Genomic DNA, 242 nt, shown 5'->3' on the forward strand with positions numbered 1-242 from the left:
CAATTGCCTGAATATATATTAATTTAGTCAGTGGGACTGCAAGATTCCGTTAGTGGGCTTACTGCATAAAACTCATAGAAATAGATCTTAATCATTATACTGAAATTGTAACACAAGTCATAATTTTTTCATAACTTACAGAAACTTGTAGGACAGAGGAGGACTTCCCACTCTCACCAAAGTATTTCCAGGCTGTTACTTGTTTCTTGACATTCAACTTGTTTGCCATGTTTGGAAATATG

At 34.7% G+C, this 242-nt stretch overlaps 1 protein-coding gene across 1 annotated transcript in view; it reads left to right on the forward strand.

The window, feature by feature from the left end:
- Positions 1-242, forward strand: part of LOC119593976 (equilibrative nucleoside transporter 1-like) — a 248,852-nt gene that overhangs the window by 244,204 nt on the left and 4,406 nt on the right. Inside the window, exon 10 of the mRNA XM_037942997.1 lies at positions 142-242. This exon is cut by the window's right edge and continues 7 nt beyond it. Within this exon, the coding sequence (XP_037798925.1) occupies positions 142-242 (101 nt within the window). The remainder of the gene's footprint in view (positions 1-141) is intronic.

Source organism: Penaeus monodon, chromosome 33 (assembly GCF_015228065.2).
Source record: "Penaeus monodon isolate SGIC_2016 chromosome 33, NSTDA_Pmon_1, whole genome shotgun sequence".
NCBI classification, from domain to species: Eukaryota; Metazoa; Arthropoda; class Malacostraca; order Decapoda; family Penaeidae; genus Penaeus; species Penaeus monodon.